Raw genomic sequence first — 19,115 nt, 5'->3', positions numbered from 1 at the left:
TAAAAGACTAATGGCTCTGTCAGTATATCCATATGAATGTGTAGTCCACCATCCTGTGTAGAATGCTGGTGAGAAAACCAGGAGCAGCAAAGTGTCAACGTCTCCACTATCTAGTCGCATACCTTTGCCATGCTTAACATGCAGACATGAAGCCATAGTCTGAATCTAACATGAACAGTTGTCCGAATGTTTCCTGCACTCTTAGGAGGTCATTTAGTAAATTATGCAATTACACAGAGGTTACTGCCAACATGTGCACTTAAATGCACTGCAGTCCCCTTAATGCAATTTTCATGTTTTGTACTATGCAAACAATGCACAAAATTCAGGCGATCTAAGATTATTCACATTATTTGCCCTCCCAAGTACAAACCAGTAGCTGCATGACAGGAGGCATTTAGCATGGATTCCCTTGGCATGTGCCAGCTTAAACGGTTATTAAAAGGAGATACATTCCATGTGAACCCTATGTATTTACAGCAGCATCACAACCACTGTTGGCATAAATCAGAATTACACTGCTGGCATAAACAGATTCCTTTCTGGCAGGCGACGCATATGGGGGAAGGCTGACAGTCATTTCTTCTCATGTCTTACTTTTACGCATGGCTTTACAATTGTGTTTACACTCCTCACAGTTCAAAAATGTCCACCAAAATGTTCTGTGCTGTAATTAGCAAGTTTCAGAAACCTCGTAATATAAGGAAGATTCAGGATGAGCTGATCATCAAACAACTGTTTTTGATTTACCAAGGTTTGTTTTTGACTGAAGGTGTAAGTAATGCATTCTTAGTGATTGAGACACCAGTCCATACGATAGAGATTCATATATGTTACTACACACAGTATAAATGAATGTATGGATAGTTTGTGTCTAAGAGCGACAGATAACATTCTGCCAATAGCCACACTCTAATAGATGCCAAAGCGGTAGTGTTTTTGGCTCCAATATTACACAGCTTCATGTGACAAACTCGGTTATTACACACTAGGAACTGTCAGAAAAGTGTATCCTTTTAAGAGGCATATTTAACTGGTGGATAGCGCAACATCATTTTCTAGGAACTGAATAGGAGTTCACAAAAGGAATTCTAGAAGAACAAAACGCGATGGGCTATCTATCGAGTGGCAAAACTACTGATTATTATTCAAGTTAACATCAAATAGTGTACAAATAATAAATATATGTTTTAAGTACGTTTCTCTTCAGTTTATCAAGCAAAAATAAAAATGAAAAAAACATTAGTATTCCTTTTTGCCCCAGGGCATGTCTTGATCCAAGAAAATTGGAATTAAATGTATTAATTTTGATACACAAAAACTTGAATGTCGTGTATAAGAACAGTGAACATAAATTGCCCTTAAGGCAGAGCAGGTAATCTGAATTCCCTAAATAAAATAGATAGTTTAGCATGAACACAGGGCCACCTCTATAACCCAGAGTCCTGTCTCAGAATACCAGCACCCCATCCTGAGTCATAATGCTCTTGAGCCTACGAGGACCACTAAGGTCCCTTCTCTCCTCTCCTTTCCTATCCACTTTTCTTCACCTGTGCTTCCTCCTGCACCTCACCACATGCTAATATTTCACATTTCCATAACTCTAATTCCTCACCACATGGGTGTACCGTCACTCCTCTTTAACTCTGTTCTCACAGGTCTATAGCATGCCTGCTCCCCCTCCTCAGCACCACCTGCCTCTTCTCTGCTATTTCTCCTTTCTTCCTCCTCTCCACATTTCTCTTCTACAATTCCTTACTAGTTTTTCAATCTGCTTCTCAATAGTTGTCTGTGCCTGCCTCCTGATATTCTCTGCAGCAACGTTATTAATTCCCTTGCCCCCACACCCCATTTGTGGTCCTTTTAACCTCACCTAGAATTGTTTTCTTCCTGATTCTTCTTGGTACTCTCCACCTACTTTCCCCTGGTATCTCTTTTAGCTACCTACCTTCATCTATTCTCTTCTCCAATCAACTTAATGTACCACGCCTTAGCCCCCTTGAAAATCTTCCTAGGGGGGGGGTGCAATCAGCTTCACTTAGCTACTCTCAACACATGCTCTGCTGTCAAACACTCCTCTGACATCTGTCACCTCCTCAAAGACGTTGACGTCTTGACTCTCACTGAGATGTGGTTCAAGGCCATCTCTGTCACTGTTTTTGGCACTCTTCTACCTGATGGCTGCATGATCATCTCCAATCTCAGACCCACCCGGCTGTGGGCGGTGAGGCCCTGATCTTCCCTGAACTGGACCCTGCCACTATCATTACCACTCAATCCTACTTTTCCTTTGAGAGCCTTGTCTGTAGGCTGGGTGTCTCTCCCACTCTCTTCCCTCACTGTCACCACTATCTATAGACGCCTTAAACTTCTCCTCCTCTCTCCTCGCTTTCCTCCCCCACACATCTCTTCCTTGGGGACTTTAACATTCATCTTGGCTCTCCGGATTCGGCCACTGTATTCTTCCGTGACCTCTGTGACTCTCTCTCCCTCACAATACTTTCCTCTGGTCCGACTCACTCTGCCAGACACATCTTGGATGCGCTCATCTCCTCTGACATCCCTCTCTCCAACCCTCTAACTACTCCTCTCTCCTGGTCTGACCACTCTCTCCTCTCCTCCCATCTGGAGCTCCCAGACCGCATTGCCATGCCTCAGCCTGCACTGCCAGCATCCTTTTCCATCATTCGATCGATGAAGCGTGTGTCAGTCGGTGCATTTGCTGCCACCTTTATTCCCCCTCCCACCCCGGCCATTGACTCTCATACCGACTCAGCACTTGCTAACCTCCATCTCTCCATTTCCAACAAACTGGTCAACCTGGCCTCTGTTTTGAGGATCTGCATGAAGCCTGCCTCAAAGTGCAACTCTTGGTATGACTCTGACTATGCCAATCTGAAATGCAAGTGCAGAGCGGCCGAACGGAAATGGCAGGCCTCTAGCACATCCTCTGACAAACTGGCCTGCTGCCTGCTCCAAAAGCAATATCGACTCCCCATCCGCTACAAAAAAAAAGGGCTTATGACCAAGCGTGCATCTCTGGGGCCACCAACAACACGGTTGAACTTTTCAAAATCTGGAGGAACTTGCCAATCCTACTGCAGTCTCATCTTCTCCTCTTCCTTCCTAGGACCTCTGTACTGCACTGGCCTCACATTTCTCCAACAAAAATCAGGACATCCTGTCCCCACTCTCCTCTTCTCCCCCCAAATCCCCCTCCTCTCTTGCCTCCCTTGTCCCCCCATCTACCTCTCCCCCATACTCTCCTCCTTCTCTCCCATTGCACCGGATGAGGTCTCTAAAGTAATCCGCTCCATGAAGGTCTCCTCCAAACAGGTGCTGCTCTGCTCCTCCAGAACTATCAAGGACAACATGTCCTCTCTTGCTCCTGCCTTGGCTGACTTCTATAACCATTCCTTTGCCACTGGCTCTTTCCCACAACCCCCTTAAGCACTCCCTTGTGCACCCTCTCCTAAGAACGCCGTCTGCAGACCCTTCCTGCCTGGCTAACTATAGCCCTATCTCCACCACCCCTTTCCTGGGAAAACTCCTGGAGAAGTTGGCCATCCCCCAACTGACCCACCACACCAAATCTGCTGGTTGTCTCCACTACCACCAGTCTGGCTTCAGAGCTTCCAGGGGCACAGAAACGGCTCTCCCGAACACCTGTGATAACCTGCTCTCAAATCTTGATTCCAACTTCCCTCAGTTCTGATCCTTCTCCATCTTTCCTCTGCCTTTGACACGGTCAATCAAACCGTCCTCATAAATCGTCTCCGTGAAACTCTTGGCATCATGGACCGGGCACTGGCATGGCTGACCTCCTTCTTCTCTGACTGACATTCGCAAGTACACTGGGCCATTTCATCTCCTCCACCTCCCTCTTCACCTGCGGCGTCCCTCAGGGCTCTATCCTATCACCATTTTTTTTCAATATCTGCCTTGCCCCTCTGCCCTACTTGATTTCCATCTTCTCTCCTCACATCCAGTGCTATGCTGATGACAGACAGCTCTCCTTTAAGCTTCCCTCTTATACCTCCGCTCTCAAATCTGACTGTTAATCAGGCTTCTTGTTCTGCCTTAATGCCTCTAAGGCAGAGATCCGTCTCATTGGGACACCTGCTCCCAGTTTCCCTCCAAATCTCTGGCCGCCCGCCTTGCGCCCGCCCTCGCCCTTTTTTGAGGTTAAAAATCCCAGGGTCTTTTCTCCTTTATGTTGTGAAAGGTTTTCCACTCCCCCCTTTGTCTTGTGGCTCATGGAAACACTTGTGTATATGCACCATACAAATGTCCAATACATCAAATAAATTCCTCCTCCTACCAACTCCTTTCTCCTGGTGTTAGCATTGATTGCCTCCTCAGTACTCTCCTCCCTCCTGATATTTCCCACCACCACCTTATATCTCTCTACGTCCTCTACCTCCTTGTTCCTTATATCTCCCCCAACTTCATCCTTGTATCCCTCTACCTCCTGATATCCTTTTCAACTTCATCCTTATATTTCTCCATCTGCTTCCTGCTGATATCTCTCCCAAACTCCCCATTAGATCTGGCCATATCATCTCCCCTCCTTTTCTCTTCTAACCCTCCTCTTCAGTCTCTTTCACTTACTCCAGATTTGTTTTGCTACCTCCACACTCTGCCCAAAGTGTTTGCCCTACTTAGGGGGACCATGCAACATCCCCTGGCTCATCCCTCGACCTATGAAAAAAAACTGCCCTGTAACGTTTTTAGTTCTCCACAGGAATTGCATCAGCCGGCGAGGGTACTTAGGATCACCTAGCATGGCAAGCCAACCCTATGTGTGGCTCAGCTGCCATCTTGGGTTTCGTGTTCATGGCTTGTGGGTCACCGAGTGGACTGTTCGGGCGCACGCGCCTTTTTACTCCTGGACTCTGGGCTGCCTTCAGTCCCTGTGGCAGGAAATGGTCTCGCAGGAGCTGCAGGATAATACGCAACATCACTGATGGTGCCTTTAGCCTGGTCTCAAAATGATGGCTCCCTCGCATCTAAACTCCTAAACACACTCTGAGGAGCATCCTCCTCCTCCCCCTTGGCCCCCCCTGAGAGGGTACGTGAGGCTTTGTTACCAGGTACACGTTTTGGGGAACATCACAACACAAGTTTTCTCGAAAGTTGACAGCTACAGGATCTAAGAGCCCCTTAAAAGGGCGGTGGCTGCATTACTGTTTCAGCCCTCTTCCAAAGGACAGAGGTCCTCCAAACCTAGCATCATAATTTGGATTGTGGCACCCACTCCTATTAGCCACTTCACCAACTACCACAAGGCGCATGTAGGGGGCTTCCCCGCAGCATCCAATATGTGACAGTAAACTAAGTCCTGGAGGGTACGACGTCATTTCATCGCCGGATGTTTTTTCGCTGGGTTTTTGCCGCAGATTTTTTTTTAAAAAAATCATCGCATTTTTTGGGGGTTTAAAAAAATTATAGAAATTTGGTGTGGGTGTACGGGAATATAAAAAAAATAAAGAGGATGGGGGGGTTTATAAAAAAAAAAAAATTCTATTAGTTTTTTCGGAAAAAAAATCTGCGGTAAAGACCTCGCGAAAAAACATCCTGCGACGAAGTGACATGGAACCGTCTGGAGACCATAGAAGAGGATATTATATTTTATCCCGTACTTAAAGTAGTGTATGTGTTGTTTCAGTCGATTGTTAAATAGTGTGTTCTGTGTCTTTTTGGTTTTTGCATTGTGTGTGCAATCAATTTTAGTTTTCCTATTTGCCAAGCTGTGCACGTTCAGTGGATCATTACTCATAAACTTTCTGTACCAACTGTGTCACCGTACGCATTACCTGAGAACTTCATGATGTTGTGTTGAGCCTTCTGTTATTATTGCACAATGACACTAACCTTGTTCAGAGGTTTGCCTAAAATATGTCCTGTGGTCTGTTTGATATTGTATGTAATTCAAATGTGTATTTTTTTCTGTCTTCCTAGAATCTAATATGCCCGACTCCCATCTGTGGGCTGTTGATGTTTTTGGAAGAGTGTATACACTCTCTGTCTGTGGACAGCACTGGGAACTCTGCAAAGATGGGCAGTTTGAATTCAAACGAGTCGCTGCTGTTAAGCAATGCTGCTGGGGCATAGCCTGTGACTATGGAGTATATGTAAACGTCTATGCCAGTGACCTTCCCATCCGATATCAAGAAGAGACCTATGAAAATCAGGTGCGTATACGTGTTGTGCACCTGTTTATCAAATAATTATTTGATCTGGCCAACGGAAATATGTATTTTTGCAAAACTCTACAATGTGGCTCCTAAGTGGGATTTCCTTTGGTTTTCTTTTTATATGGGTAAGTGTGCAGCAATAAAGTGCTTAGATGTTTGAATCCCTCAAGTAAACAAAAGTAAGAACCTAGAGTTGTTTTTAGTTAGTGACTGGTTTGAAAGATCATTTTTATATGTGCATGTCCCATGGAATATAATGGTGTATGCTTTGTTTTTCTATTGAGAGAAAACATATGATTTGTTGGAACATCATAATATAATGTCCCTAGCCCTAAGCAGGGTGTTTGTAGTTATGTTTCCAATGCATTCTTTTACTATCTGAATATAGTCATTTCCATGTTCTTAAATCTGTAGCCTTTTTGAAAATTATTAAAAACCTTACATGTAATCCAATTCAAAATGAATCTTGCTACCACACCTGTCCTTCTGTAAATGTACTTATATGCAGTCTTGCTATATGTATTTGCGCCCAGTATGAAAACTACCAATACAAGCACATTGACCCTGATGATTATGAAGTCTAAACTGATTCTGATGTCCCGAAAACACCAGACTCCTCGCTGGACCAGAGCCACTGCATTCTCCAGTATGGTGTCTTGCATGGATTCACATGCTCATGAATATTCAACGTCGTCAGGCTGGGAATTATTAGTAAAAAGAAAGCACTTTCTCTTTAAACTGAAAACTGTTAGTCTCCTCTATAACCAATCATTGGGCCTCATCGGCCGGTGCGGTAATAACATGCTGGTAATAACGTTTACTGGCACGTTGCCGCACCGGCTGACTACAGGTTTGCCGGTGGGGCACCTGAGTTACCTCTAGCTAAGAGCTGGAGGTAAGACAGGCACCTTATCGGCAAATGCCGTTGTTATTACCGGCACCAGTATTGCTGGTGCCGGTAATAACGGCAACTCCCTCCATGGAGTCGTAAAGAACTCCATGAATGGGGATTAACGCTGCCACTCCAGCACTTATAAGTAATGCTGCTGGACTGCTGTACCGAGTGCCGGAAACGGTAATAACATTTTCCGGTATCCTGGGGTATTGCGGCCAGGATACCGGCCTGCTCGTAATGAGGACTATTGTCCTTTGGTCCATACTGCCCCCAGCCAATGACACTCGTCCTTCCAAGCTCCAACCCTGGTGGTCATCTTCAGATTTTTAACGCACATTTGAGTATTGGGAGTCCTCTCACTTTGCTCCTCGAGAATGTTGACTTTTTCGCTAGTTTTCAATAGTTTTCTTTGACCTTTTCCTCATCAACTGTTGCACGTAGACTGCTGGCAGCTTGTCGACGAAGATCGTATTCCATCGTTGGATCTTCTCTCTGCAATTTTGGCACACCCAGTCTTGGGCCTACATCTCACCTCGATAATGTCTGAGGCGGACAAGAGGAGTTTCTTCAGTGTCTGCAAATCCTGTGGCCTGAAGAAGGTTTATGTCGAGGATCGGCACCTCAAGTGCCTGTACTGTCTCCGCCCAGACCACAATGAAAACAGGTACACTATATGCCGCGGTTTCCCGGTGAATTCCAAGAGGGATCGTTACCGGTGGTTGATGGCTTGGATTAACCAGGAAAAGCCCTCTGATGCGGCCTCTGGGCTCAGTCATGCCTCGTCAAGGACCGTCAGGTCTCACGAGCGTGCTCCCTCTGAGAAAAAGAGGTTGAAGTCTTTTGAGGATGCTTCTTCCACAGGGATCCAAAAGAAGGTGCATCTGCTCCCACGAAAGTCGCTGCTGCTGCAGAAACTGGTTTGGGAAGGGGCTGCTCTGCGTGACCTGCACTATCGACGGTAAGCCCACTGGCCAGTGGGTTGCCTTCTGTGAGGAAGTCCCTAAACCCTTCCAAGCACAAGTCTTCTTCCAAACACTAGTCTTCTTCCAGGGACAAGTCGTTGAGGGAAGAGACCTGTGGGAGGCCCATCAGCCGCTCCCTCGTCTTCATCTCCATCAGTCCCAAGGACCCCGTTGACAACAACTTTGTCTACCAGGACTATGAACTCGTCGACAACTACTTCATCTACCAAGACCGATGACCTCGGCACCATCAACGACCACTGCATCGGCTACCACTCCTTCGTCGAGAAAGAGTTCGGCAGCGACTGTCATTTCCACATTCACAGCAAACAACGCTGAGCGTGTCTTTGTCTTCACGGCCTCCCTCTGCTATACCGACCACAACCTTGTTGGCGGTGGCACCAATTTTGCAAATCCCCATCATCACCTCCTTCCCGAAGGACTCGGGTAGAGTGGGGGAGTTGCTGCCATCATCAGACTTTCTGCAACATGGTTGAATGCCTGGCAACCCCCTTGTAGGAGAGGGTGAAGGCCATCCTAGGGAGGTTCCACGGCTGTCGGCAGCATCCATCGTACCGGTACGCTCCATCAAATCACTGTTGGGCAGGATGTCCTCCTGCACGCATCTCGTCCCTGTTTGCAGGCACCAGATGAGCCCTGTCCAGGTATTTCCAGACGCCAGGTGGCAACAGCTCACAGGCACTTGGGTGGACAAGATCGCCCTCACTCAGGCATTCCGGCAAGCTCTACAATGGTTGGGGGTGCATCTGCATCTCCCTTAAGGAGCTCCCTTTTGGATTCCTCTGTACCCGGCTACGGTCACCATGGAAGCCTCCCTGGAATGTTGGGGAGCCCACACAGGACAGTCTCACACCAGAGGCCTCTGGCTCCCGGAGGAGAAGGACCTGCACATAAACGTTCTTGAGTTCTGACCAGTCTTCTGGGCCCTCAAGTCGTTTCAACCTCAGCTGCAGGAGAAAGTGGTGCAGACCTTCACGGACAACACCACCACCATGTTCTACATCCGGAAGCAGGGCGGGACGTGCTCCCCTGCTCTCTCTCTGGAAGCCCTGTCCCTGTGGCGCTCGTCCATTCTTCAGGAGATGTTTCTTGTCCCCTTCCATCTGGCAAGCACCAAGAACACCATTGCAGGCTCGCTCAGCAGGGAGCTGCAGTCTTGCCACGAGTTGGAACTTCAGCAGGTCCAGGTGACTCATCTATCCAGCTAGTGCAGTCCTCCCCAGATCAACCTCTTCGTGACAGCTGCCAACTCCAAGTGCCAGAGTTTTGCCAGCAGGTATCCTCAGCCGAGAAGCATGAGGGATGCCTTCTTGTTCACATGGGATGGGCTCTTCCTGTGCGCTTTTCCTCCAATTCCGTTTCTGCTACATGTGATCAACACACTCAGACGCTGCCATTGCAGAGTGGTCCTCATTGTTTTGGTGTGGCCGCAGCAGATCTGGTAGCCAGACCTCCTCCATCTGTCAGTGGCCCCTTCCATCTGGCTGCCTCCACTTCCGGGCCTTCTCTACAGAGAAAACGGAACAATACTGCACCACGACCTGGCATCACTGAGCCTCACTGCCTGCTCCTGCAGCTATAGAGTTTGGGCACTATTCCCTGCCGCTTGAGTGCAAGAAGATCCTGAGCTTCCTCTACAATGTCTTGTTACAGCCACAAATGGAAGCACTTCAAGGTACGGTGCACGACTCAGAAGATTACGTCTCTGCAGATAAACGGCTCTGCAGCTCCTTCCGTACCTGCTTTTGCTGGCCAAAGCTGGTCTAGCGCACACCTCAATCAAAGATCATCTAGCTGCCATATCCTGGTACACCTGGGTGCCAGGGAAGCCCTCCCTGTGGTCACAAAGGCTCGTCAAGGAGTTCCTCATCAAAGGCCTTGTCGGGACTTTTCTACCAGTGAAGGTTCCTCCCCGGTTTGGGTGCACAACATGGTTTTGACTAAGCTCATGGGGCCCCCATTTGAACCAATGCATCATGCCTTTATAAAGTTTTTTTTGTGGAAGACTGCTTTTCTGGTGTCCATCCTCTTGGCCAGGCAGCTTGGTGAGATCCAAGCCCTCTCCTGCAAGCAGCCATACTTGACTTTCATAGCGTGGAAAGTGGTGCTGTGAACCCATCCCACCTTTATGCTGAAGGTTCCTTTGGAGTTCCATCTCAATGAGCCTTTGGTTCTGCCAGTTTTCTTTCCGAACCCTTCTATGCCTGCTGACGGGGCATTGCATTCGCTGGACGTTGCTCGTGCCTGGAAGATTTATGTGGCACGCTCAAAGGATTTTCAGAAGACATAATTGTCCGTCAGTTTTGGACCAGCAGGGCATGGGAAGGCCCATGGGAAGGCCCTCTCTAAGGCTTTCATATGCAGGTGGCTCTCTGGCTGTATTATGCACTGTCAACATCTGGCCAACAAACCTCTTCGTGGCCAGCCGAGAGCCCACTCCACCGTAGCCATCGCTGCCATAACAGCGTTTCTCTCTGGTGTGCCCCTGCTCGACATCTGCAGGGCTGTTACGTTGAGGTCCACCCACACCTTCACAAGATTCTGGTGCATTGACGGGGATTCCAGGAAGGAGTCCTGGGTCAGCCAAGCGGTGCTACATGACCTGTTTACTTGAGGTGAGTCTGTTCCAGGGGTAAGTGTGTTGGTTCTGTTGAGCCTGGTCACCTCCTGTGGTTGTATATTTGTACTGCTGTGAAATCGTATTCATGGGCATGTGAATCCGTGCAAGACTGCCATGCTGGAGAAGGAATACGTTACTTACCTGTAACTTTTGTTCTCTAGCATGGGTCTTGTATGGATTCACATTCAAACCCTCCCTCCTTCCCCGCGATGGCTTTTCTTGGTTCATACTGCCACTTTACGTGCTCTATCAAATCTGAAGATGGCCACCAGGGGTGGAGCTTAGGAGGACAAGTGTCATTGGCTAGGTGCAGTATGAACCAAAGGACAATAATTGGTTATAGAGGAGACAAGCAGTTTTCAGTCTAAAGTAAACCTGCTTTCTTTTTTACTGAGGATTTGCAACCTGACGATGGGGAATATTCATGAGCATGTGAATCTGTGGAAGACCCATGTTGGAGAACAGGAGTTACAGGTAAGTAACTTGCTCCATATAAACCATTCCCCCACCTCAAGCCCAGGGCATGTTGTGAAATGTTAATTTATTATATGAATGAAAACAAAAGTTAAACTAGTGGGAATGAGCAATGTATGCAGGCTTGCAAAGTGTATCACTCTCAGGGTAACCATTTGAATTAACTAGATACTATAGAGACCCCTGAGAAATGCAAGCACTGCACATCTAGGAAACTTTGAATTCCTCATAGCCACCTGCCTGTATCCATTATGAGGGAGCAGGATCACCACCAAAAGGATTAGGATTCACAACTATGGGCATATAAAACACTGGATAAAGCTTCTGATTTAAAGCCTGATATAGGCAGAGCTCCTCAGGATTAATAATGGGCTGAACCAAACAAAGTTGCATAAAACAGGGACCAAACTTCACAAGCAAGAAACACGCTGAAATAAACTGTGAGGATAGATTCCTCACCATGGCAGGATTTGTTGAAGCACTTTGTAATTTATCAGATGTTCTCTTAACGGGATACTTGGTCTTTGATTGCTGGAAGTTTGCAAAAATCTAAGTCTTTTGCACTCCATTTAAAGCAAAATTGGAGGCCAAATCTTAGCACTAATGTAGATCCATCGTCAAAGTCTTGGTGGTTCATGCTACCAACCGAGTAAAAATATAAAAATGCTCAGAATGATTGTGAGCAAATTCAGCAATTGTAAGATCTTAATTTTTATTTGTTTGAATAGCATTCTCATAACAATTTAAATGTTTATCATTTGTCCAGTTTACAATCATCTTGGTTTGGACATGAGTATGAGGTTGATAGCCAGAGGAGAGGGCCCAGTCCACTTGAACCCTAGAAAATAAACTGAACACTTAACACTCTCCTTCTCAAGCTCCCTGTTTTCTGGCTTATGTGAGAAACCTGAAGGTGTCTCCCTGACTAGTCCCCGGGGATCTGTCAACCAGGTGGCAAGGACATGGCCATCGCTATTGGATCCAGTTCCGGGGGGGGGAACCAGTGAGGGAGTATCACCTGGATGGGGGTCCTCGTGGAGTGGAGGTGGGACACCGACAGGTGAGACGCGGTATACCCCTTCGTTTAACACCTTTTCCCCATCCTCTCACGTGAAATATGTCAAAGTGGTCATACAGAGGGTCGAGCAAAATCCCTGTACAATCGAAAGACTTTCATCTACAAGCACTGTGAAACCAAGGGAATTGACTCCCGTTAAAGTCAAGAGAGAAGGGTCAGCCCAGAAGAGGGGGACCCAGGAGTGAAACCATCTTCCATATGGAACTTTGGTAACAAACTTTCATTTGTCAAAGGAACTGTTGTTTTTGATTATCTGAACACATGATATGATATGATATGGCATTCATAACGCGCCTATACACAAGTGTTTCGAAGCGCGACGAGGCAAGGGAGGGGGAACAGAGGGAAGACAGACAACGATCTTACTAGGCCAGTTGTCATTCAGATCGCGCAAGTGCATGGGAAGGGGGAAAGGTAAAGTGTGGGGGCGGGGGGAGAGGGGAAAGTGCAGTACATGGGATAGTAGAATAAATAGATAAATAAAAACGGCCGGATGGTGGCAAGTACAAGGTAAGAGCAGACATAAGTGCAGGTATGGTGACTGTAGGGATACAGAATACAGTCCCCAGGTGCGGGGGATACCAGGGAGACAGAGCAGGTGTGGTCTGGGCCTGAGGTCAGAAAGGGTGGCTAGGAAGCCAAAGCAGATTCAGCAAGGAATTCAGCAGGGGATAGGAGGAGAAAAAGCAGAAGCAACGAGGAAGGTTTTGAGGTGCTTCCGGAACCGGAGGTGGTTCTACTCAAGTTTCAGGGAGGCAGGAAGCCTGTTCCAGAGGGAGGCCCCTGCCGAGGAGAGAGATCTACCACCAACTCGTAGCTTGGAGAAGCGACTGACCCTGAGGGAGTTGGAGGCGGATGAGCGAAGAGCTCGACAAGGAAGATACTTAGGTAGAGAGAGTTGAAGATATTGCTGCCCCAGGCCCCAGAAGGCCTTGTGGACAATGCAGAGGGTTTTGAACGTAATCCTTGCAACCACTGGAAGCCAGTGCAGAGATTTCAGTACTGGAGAGATACAGTCACTGGGCTTAAGGCCAAGGACAAGTCTCGCAGTCCTGTTCTGGATAAGTTGCAGAGGGCTAAGAGTAGAAGCAGGCAGATTTAGATAGAGGCTGTTGCAATAGTGCAGCCTAGAGAGAACCAGGGCTCTAGAGACAGTGAACTTCTGGGGGAAGGAGAGGAAAGGAAGAATACCTCTGAGGAGGTTCAGCTGGTAGTGTGACTTCTTAGAGACGTCAGAGATGTGAGGAGAGAAGGAGAGTGTGGAGTCGAAGATGACCCCAAGGTTTTTAGCCTTGCAGGTTGGAGCAGGAAGAGGGCCGTGAGAGACAGGCCAGAGAGCTGCAGGGAAGGAGGGAGTGGGTGTGCCAATGAGTAGAATCTCAGTCTTACTGGCATTAAGGCAGAGGGCATTGGCGGCACACCACTCCTAGATAGCAGACAGACATTCAGAGGTGAGGGTAGGAGAGGAGGAGACCAAGGGTAGCCTGAAAATGAGCTGGGTATCATCCGCATAGCACTGAAAGTTGGGGCAGAGAGTGGCGATGCAGTGGGCAAGGAGCGCCAGGTATTGGTTGAACAGCCAGGGAGAAAGGTTAGATCCCTGGGGGACACCACAGGTAGAGAAAAAGATATCAGAGAGGAAGGACCCAATTTGGACCTGGGAGAGTCAGTCGGAGAGGAAGGAGGTCAGCCACGCCAGAGCCTGACCAGTGATACCCAGGTTATCACAGAGACGGTTGAGCAGGATGGCATGGTTGACAGTGTCAAAGGCAGAAGAGAGATCAAGCAAGATGAGGACACACAGGGTTTTGGAGTCGAGGTTGGAGAGCAGGTCTTCACGGATGTTTAGGAGAGCAGTTTCCGTGCTTCTGGCAGCTCTGAAGCCAGACTGATGCTCATGAAGACAACCAACAGATCCGGTGTGGAGATTAAGCTGGGAGATGGCCAGTTTCTCCATGAGCTTGCCCAGGAAGGGAGTGATGGAGATTGGGCGATAGTTAGCCAGGAAGGAGGGGTCGGAAGAGGGTTTCTTGAGAAGAGGGTGCACAAGGGAGTGCTTCAGGGGGGATGGGAAGATTCCAGTGGCGAAGGAGTGATTGCAGAAATCAGCCAGGGCAGGAGCTAGGGAGTTGATGTGGTCCTTGATAGTTTTGGAGGAACAGGGGTGAACCTGTTTCGACGAGACATTCATAGATCGGACTTGTTTAGAAACCTCGTCTGCAGAGAAAAGGGGAAAGGCAGAGAAGGCGGGAGGGGGGTGGCAGCAGAAGGGCCAGAGGAGGAGCAGGGAATGGAGGGTGGGAGGCAGTAGGAGGAGAGTGAGGACAGGATGTCCTGAGTTTTAGAAGTGAAGTGAGAGGCCAGTGCCATGCAGAGGGCCTGGGAAGGTACAGGAGAGGTAGAGACTGCGGCAGGGTTGGCCAGTTCCTTACAGATTTTAAAGAGTTCAGCCGAGTTGTTAGATGCCACAGAAATGCGGGCTTGGATATGAGCTCTCTTCTTGGTGAGGACCGAGAGCCGGTATTGCCTTTGCTGCAGGCCAGGTTGTCAGAGGATGAACATGGAGCACGCCATTTCCTCTCGGCCACCCTCCACTTGCGTTTTAGGGTGACGAGATCTGAGTCATACCAGGAATTACATTTGGCTTTGGGCTTCATGCGGATTCTCATGAGAGGGGCAAGGATATCAAGAGTATCAGATATAGAAGAGTGGAGCATGGAGAGGGCTGTGTCAGGGTGAGAGTCAGCCAAAGGGGGAGGGGGTGAGAAGGTGGTGGCGAAAGCCTCAACTGACACGCACTTCATGGGTCAAATGACCGTGAAAGTGGGTGGCAGTGATGGAGGTGGCTTGGCCTGAGGGGTAGGGAGTGTGAGGTGGGAGGATAGGAGAAAGTAGTCACTCCAGGAGAGCGGAGTGGAGAGGGGGACAGAGAGGGGAAGGTCAGAGGAGATCAGAATATCGAGAGTATGCCCTGCAGAATGAGTCGGGCCAGAGGGGAGAGTGTCGAGTGAGAGAGTGTCGTAGAGGTCGCAAAAGAGTCCAGAGGGGGGACAGGAGGCATCCCGGTGGATGTTGAAGTCTCCAAGAAGGAGGAGTTGAGTGGTTGAGGCCAAGAGTGAGGAGGAAAGGTCCGCCCACTCAGAGAGGAAGGAAGAAATCTGACCAGGTGGCCGATAGATAGTAGCCACAGTAAGGGAATGGCTTGGGGAGAGAGAGAGCTGGCAGACGAGGCATTCAAAAGAGGAGTAGGCCTGCATAGGAGTGACAGAGGCAGGAATCCACTCATGGAAGATAAGTGCTACACCCCCATCAGAGCGGTTGGGCCTGGGCGCAGAGAGGATCTTGTAGCCGTCAGGTAGGAGCGTGTCAAAGCTGATGACAGAGCTGGCCGTGAACCATGTCTCAGTGAGACCGAGGACATCAAGGTCAAGTTCTTCAAGAAGGCGGCAGATATCAGAGGAATGTTCGATGGCAGAGAGAGAGTTAAGGGTGGCAATGTGAAGAAGGTTGCCATCTTTGAAGTACTTCCGGGGAAGGGTACAGATCAGAGGTACGCCTGACATCAGGTCGTAAATCAAGAGACTTTCTAAGGAAACCAGACTTGGCGATCAACGGTCCTGAGAACTGTCATTGGAACTGCTGTCTCGTGCTAGAGAAGCCCGAGACTGTACTGTGCTCCACCAACTCCACCTTAACCCGTGCTCAAAACGTGGGGAAGGAAGACCCAGGCTACCGCCTCCTGACTTATCATTTGAGAACACTCCTTTCCTTTTCTTGAAATGTAACCACCACACCCTTTTCTATTTAGCGTAAGCAATCGGCAATAGGTTTTCTTAGTATAGACCTTTTATTTGACCTGACGCCACTATGACTGGCTTATTTTTCATTTTTGATGGTCGACACACATCCCCATCTTAGATTTAGGTTTAGATTGGGCATTTTTCCAACCTGCATACCACTTCATTCTTCAATAAACACCCTTGAACTGTGATCACTTTGGTCTGCCTTACTTGTTGTCACCATGAGTTCCTCACACTTAGTATGCAACTCATTTTCTATGAAAATTCTATAAAACATATAAACATGCTCCCGATATTTCAATAAAAAATGTAAGTTAACGATCCTGAAATCATTAAAGATATCTGAAAAAGTAGAATCGTTAGAGTGCACTGCATAACCAAAATGTTTTTATCTGACATTCAAAATGACCATAGTGTATTCAGAATAGGAGGCTTCCACTCATTCACAGACCTTGCCCACAGGGAATGAGACCACCATCTCCTACAACATACCACAAATGAGTGTGCCTTGACTCCAAAATAAAGCATCTCAAAAGTAAAGTAACAATCCTTTTTATGTATGTATCTGTTGGATTATAAAGCATGATCCTATCTGGGAAGCAATGGAGAGCTGTACATTTGCTGGTCACACCCATAGGGTTAGAGAGTAGCAGAGGTTGGTTGGTTAGCTAGATGGTGACGGGTAGCTTTGGACGGATTGAGGAGAAGTACGATTGAATCGTGCGATCTATGTTTTACAAAATGTCCTTTGACGGTTAGGGTCTTCAGGACCTTACCGATGGTAGGATGGACGGAGTCTTTCTGCTCTTCTTTGGTAACTTGTTCCAGATACAGGATGAGCAACCAGAAAGCCATGTTTCCTAGTTTTTTCACTTTTGCATTTTGCTGTTTCCATGATGGCAATGTTGTGGCTTCTGGTGCTGTATTGGCCTTCAGGGATGGTCCGCTTCTCAACTAGGTCCAGTGGTATTTTGGTTGTGACTGCGCTGTAAGTGATCCAGGCTTTCTTGAAAATGATGCGTGCTGAAAGAGGGAGCAAGTGCAGATCCTTGATGATCAGGTGCCATGGTCAAACAATTGGTCCTGTGAAGGGGCATGGTTCAGGACGCGCTGGTGTACTGTTTTATTTTTTTTACTTTTTTCAAATACTTTTTATTAACATTTTTCTTAAACATAACCATACGCACAACTCCAATACAAAATAACCCACTTCACCGTCCCCCCTCCCTCCACATTCAAATCTCCAGGTTGTGTCCTCCGGTCCTCTCCATACGCTCCATAATTGACAGCAGACAATCCCTCGCGGTCTATGTTTCAAAAAAGGTAGCAGGCGCTCCTCTCCAGAAAGAACATGGTATGATAACCTGTTCTGAGATTAGAGTTTGCAGCACATGCTTTTTTCTCACTGTACCTTTCACAGATGGGAAATATCCATTTGCATGTCAGTCTTTGTCCCGCCCACATGGGCAGTCCAGCACCGAAATGCTATGGCAATTCCTCTCTGAACAAGAGTACCAACAGCAACCCCATACACGTGTTTCAGTCTTGTTGGGGCCTCATCAGTGAGGTGAAGCCGTGCCTTTCAGAGCACAGTGAGCAGGGAGTCCACGTCTGGTTGCCCCCAGGTAACTTAGGGTGACCAACCCCAAGTACCTTGCAAATATTCCAAAAAAGGTAACAGGTGCTCTTCTCCAGAAAGAACCTGTCATGATAACCTGTTCTGAGATGAGAGTTTGCAGCACATGCTTTTTGCTCACTGTACCTTTTACAGATGGGAAAATACCATTTGCATATCAGTATTTGTCCCGCCCACATGGGCAGTCCAGCACCGAAATGCTATGGCAATTCCTCTCTGAACAAGAGTACAAACAGCAACCCTATACAAGTGTTTCAGCCCTGTTGGGCCTTGCGGTCTATGGTGTCCCTGAAAGCTGGGTGGCCGCGCTGCAGCTCCCTTAGTTCACCTCCTCCGTATTCCGCCCCCTCCCACGCCCAACTAGCCCCCCTTCACGGCGGCCGTGAGTCATTGGCCTTTGACAAGTCATTCAGCAGCTGGGTCCAGTGTTTCGTCACTCCTTTCCCTTCCATTTCCGTATCTGCCTTCTGCAAGACTGTCAGTTCTGCCATACCCCACCTACGGACATCTTCCCTCCACATATTTATCGCTGGGCCCTGTGTGTTCTTCTATTTATTGTCATTTGGCGTTTGGCCAGTATCAGCAAGAACGGCCCGTCTTGTTCTGTAGTTTGTGCTCCCCCCCATCCCCCGGGAGTTTGCCCCATATACATATTACCAGATTCCGTTCCCACTTGGTCCCCAGCAACCCATTCACCCCTTTGATCACTTCATCCAGTATTCAGCTTTCACTCTGCACTCCCATATCATGTGCCCGAATCCCGCCTGACCCGTTCCACATCTAGGACATTCATCCAACAATTCTCTGTTCACTGCTCGGAGCCTCACCGGGGTCACATATGTCCTATATAGGATGTTAAATTGGACCAATTGGAAGCGAGCATTGCGTGACGTCTTCCGGGCCAGTTCCCATACCTGTATCCATTCTTTTTCTGATATTTGGCAACCCACGTCCACCTCCCATTTCTGCTTAACCTTCAACTCCCCTCCCGGGTCTCCTTCCCGTAGGGCCTTATACATCTGCAAGATCCGTGCCCCGCCCCCCGTTTGGTCTAGCAGCACTTACAGCACCGGGCTCGCCTTCGGTTCCTCCGGGATTCCTTCCCAAATCTCTGCCAGTCTTCGGACCACCGCCCTGAATGCCAAGAAGAGCCCCTGTGGGAGACTGAATTTCAGACACCATTCCTTGCAGGTAAGCAGTTTTCCCCCTTCAAAAAGATCCCCTACTGTCTCACACCCTTTTTCCAAAAGCCTTTGTATTCCTGCCCTTCCAATCGCCTGACGAAGCTTCTGATCCACGCCCCATGGGAGTTTACCATCGTATTGCCCTACAGTCCCTCTCATGCCCACATATTTCTTCCACGTCCCCTTCACCTCCTCAAACACCACGGTTCTCCACTTATTGCCCAATGGGTGCCACAGCATTTCCACTG

The 19,115-nt window shown here is 48.1% G+C and overlaps 1 protein-coding gene across 3 annotated transcripts in view; it reads left to right on the top strand.

Annotated features, from left to right (window-relative positions):
- The window catches only part of TECPR1 (tectonin beta-propeller repeat containing 1), a 1,334,260-nt gene that overhangs the window by 188,053 nt on the left and 1,127,092 nt on the right, over positions 1 to 19,115 (top strand). For all 3 annotated transcript variants that reach the window (XM_069645650.1, XM_069645652.1, XM_069645651.1), the window contains exon 2: positions 5,962 to 6,194. In XM_069645650.1, coding sequence (XP_069501751.1) covers positions 5,970 to 6,194 — 225 coding nt within the window. In that variant the 5' untranslated portion in view covers positions 5,962 to 5,969. The remainder of the gene's footprint in view (positions 1 to 5,961; positions 6,195 to 19,115) is intronic.

The sequence above is a fragment of the Ambystoma mexicanum genome, chromosome 2p (assembly GCF_040938575.1).
Source record: "Ambystoma mexicanum isolate Mex_15411 chromosome 2p, UKY_AmexF1_1, whole genome shotgun sequence".
Lineage (NCBI taxonomy): Eukaryota > Metazoa > Chordata > Amphibia > Caudata > Ambystomatidae > Ambystoma > Ambystoma mexicanum.
This window is presented reverse-complemented; position numbering and strand designations above follow the sequence as displayed.